Here is a 1962-nt window from a genome sequence, read left to right as displayed (position 1 = left end):
AATACTGCTAGGGGGCCAAAATTGCCATGTTGATTGTCTTTTTTCTTGTAACGTTACCCACACTATAAAGTCAATTTACCAAGCGAGCCCTGACATATCCATCAACTCCTTTCAAACAAAAATTAAATGCTTTTCACACCAACAACCATTGAACTCGCTTCCGCGCTTTTTCTTGAGTTTCTCAGAACAGCCCCTCCCCCCTTTCGAAACCTGCCGTTTTCCCAAGTCCCTGCCCCTTATCCTTACCATGCCGTCCGTCCACACATCCCGACTGTAGCAAGCTGTATCTGTTACACCCTGAATCTGTCTCTGTGCCGTTTTAAGACCGAATCTCTCCAGTTTTGCTCTTTATATTCCAGTTTCCCGCCGTACGGGCCTGTTTGGGCCTGTCCAAACCCAACATGGCGGATCCGACCGCGGCAAAACCATCACCAACTCTCAACAAAAATGGTACTTTTTTCCGGAACAGCAGCCTGTCCTGCACCAGTGAACAAATTTCACAACAAAGATGAATAAAAACAATAACTAGACATGAGATTTGTATCAATATTACATTCGGCCGTATCCGGTTTAGATGTAAAAGATAGTTTCTATTTGTGCGTTTGGTAGCTGTATGACGTCAGAGGTCATTGACCGCACTGTGACGAATGCGCGGAATGTCAGTAAAAATGTCGTCTCCAAGCAGATGTAACATCATCTTTCACAATGCCGCCAGGTGCCATGATACCGAATAATAAAAAAAAATGTTATAGAGGCTTTCGCAACATCATCTTGAATATATAAACATCCGAAGTGTATATGTAGGTATGTATGTACCTCAGGATTACTGATGCTGCATCGGTACATCTTTTTAAGTCACTTCAAATTCATAACTGTTATATCATTTATTCATACATCATTAATTTCATCAAAAATTCTGTATGTTAGTTCGTAGTTACTTGTTTCAAAAAGAAGGAAGAGGCATACAAACAATATACGTGGATATCTAGTGGTAACATAGCTCCGGATGGTTTGTTTGTCCAATTGTTCACATGTAACACTACATGATGTAACGTTAGTAGTACATGTACTGTATTCTCCAAGCAGAGGTTAGACTCCGGCTGTGTTTTGACGTTTTTAGGCGTTAATTTTGTTTTTATCGGGCTTTCTATTTTGTATCGTTTTCTTTTTTCTCTCAAGGCCTAGGCCTGGAGACATCAAGAAAGAGTACCCCCCAAAAAAAACGTGAAAAAAAACAACAACAACAAAAACAAACAAAAAACAGCCGGAGTCTAACCTCTGCTTGAAGAGTAGTAGTATTGAGCCTTTACTTTAGTAAACTTTAGTGTCGCCAGAACACTAATCGTATGCATGAGGAGCGACGCACGGCATGATGGAAAAAACATGCACAACACAGGCGGGCCGGAACTGTAAACATCTGCTGCGAGATTTATGTGTACATAATAATAAAACATGTGCAGTTGAAAAGGAACTTTGTTGTGCGACACATGTAACGGGTACAATGTTATTGTAAGGGTACAATAAATAGCCTTGAACAATGATCTACAATATACTAGTAGCGCTAGTTCACGTTTATCCGTGTAGTAACTTATATTCGTTCTTTTTAAAAACAATGTATTTATCACGTCGACGGACGGTTTCAAATTGCAATATTTCAAACAGTGTAGGATATAAGTTACCCTTCGGATAAAGGCGAACTAGCGTTACATGGCTCGTCTGGCGTAACTGTCGGTTGTTTGGCCCAGATGCCAGGGTCCTGGGTTCAAATCTGGTCATGATACTGTCAGTGTGCCCTTGGAAAAAAACACTTGACAAGACTTTCCTCGCGCCCCCCAGGTGTAAAAATGGGTGTGTGGCTTCGGTTGGGGAGGTAAAGGGTGGTGAAACGGTGTATTCCCGTATCACCCGAGAGTATCAGCCCGACCGCGGGTCGGATCGCCCGACGGCCGGAGGGTGATCCGA

General features: G+C 42.3%; 1 protein-coding gene across 1 annotated transcript in view; it reads right to left on the bottom strand.

Moving 5' to 3' along the window:
• LOC118427816 (abasic site processing protein HMCES-like) overlaps positions 1-405 on the bottom strand; it is a 4320-nt gene extending 3915 nt beyond the window's left edge. Inside the window, exon 1 of the mRNA XM_035837780.1 lies at positions 247-405. Coding sequence (XP_035693673.1) covers positions 247-266 — 20 coding nt within the window. The 5' untranslated portion in view covers positions 267-405. The remainder of the gene's footprint in view (positions 1-246) is intronic.
• Positions 406-1962: the final 1557 nt, after the last annotated feature.

This window comes from Branchiostoma floridae, chromosome 12 (genome assembly GCF_000003815.2).
Source record: "Branchiostoma floridae strain S238N-H82 chromosome 12, Bfl_VNyyK, whole genome shotgun sequence".
Classification (NCBI taxonomy): domain Eukaryota; kingdom Metazoa; phylum Chordata; class Leptocardii; order Amphioxiformes; family Branchiostomatidae; genus Branchiostoma; species Branchiostoma floridae.
The sequence above is the reverse complement of the archived record's forward strand: the minus strand, read 5'-3'. Positions and strand labels throughout refer to the sequence as shown.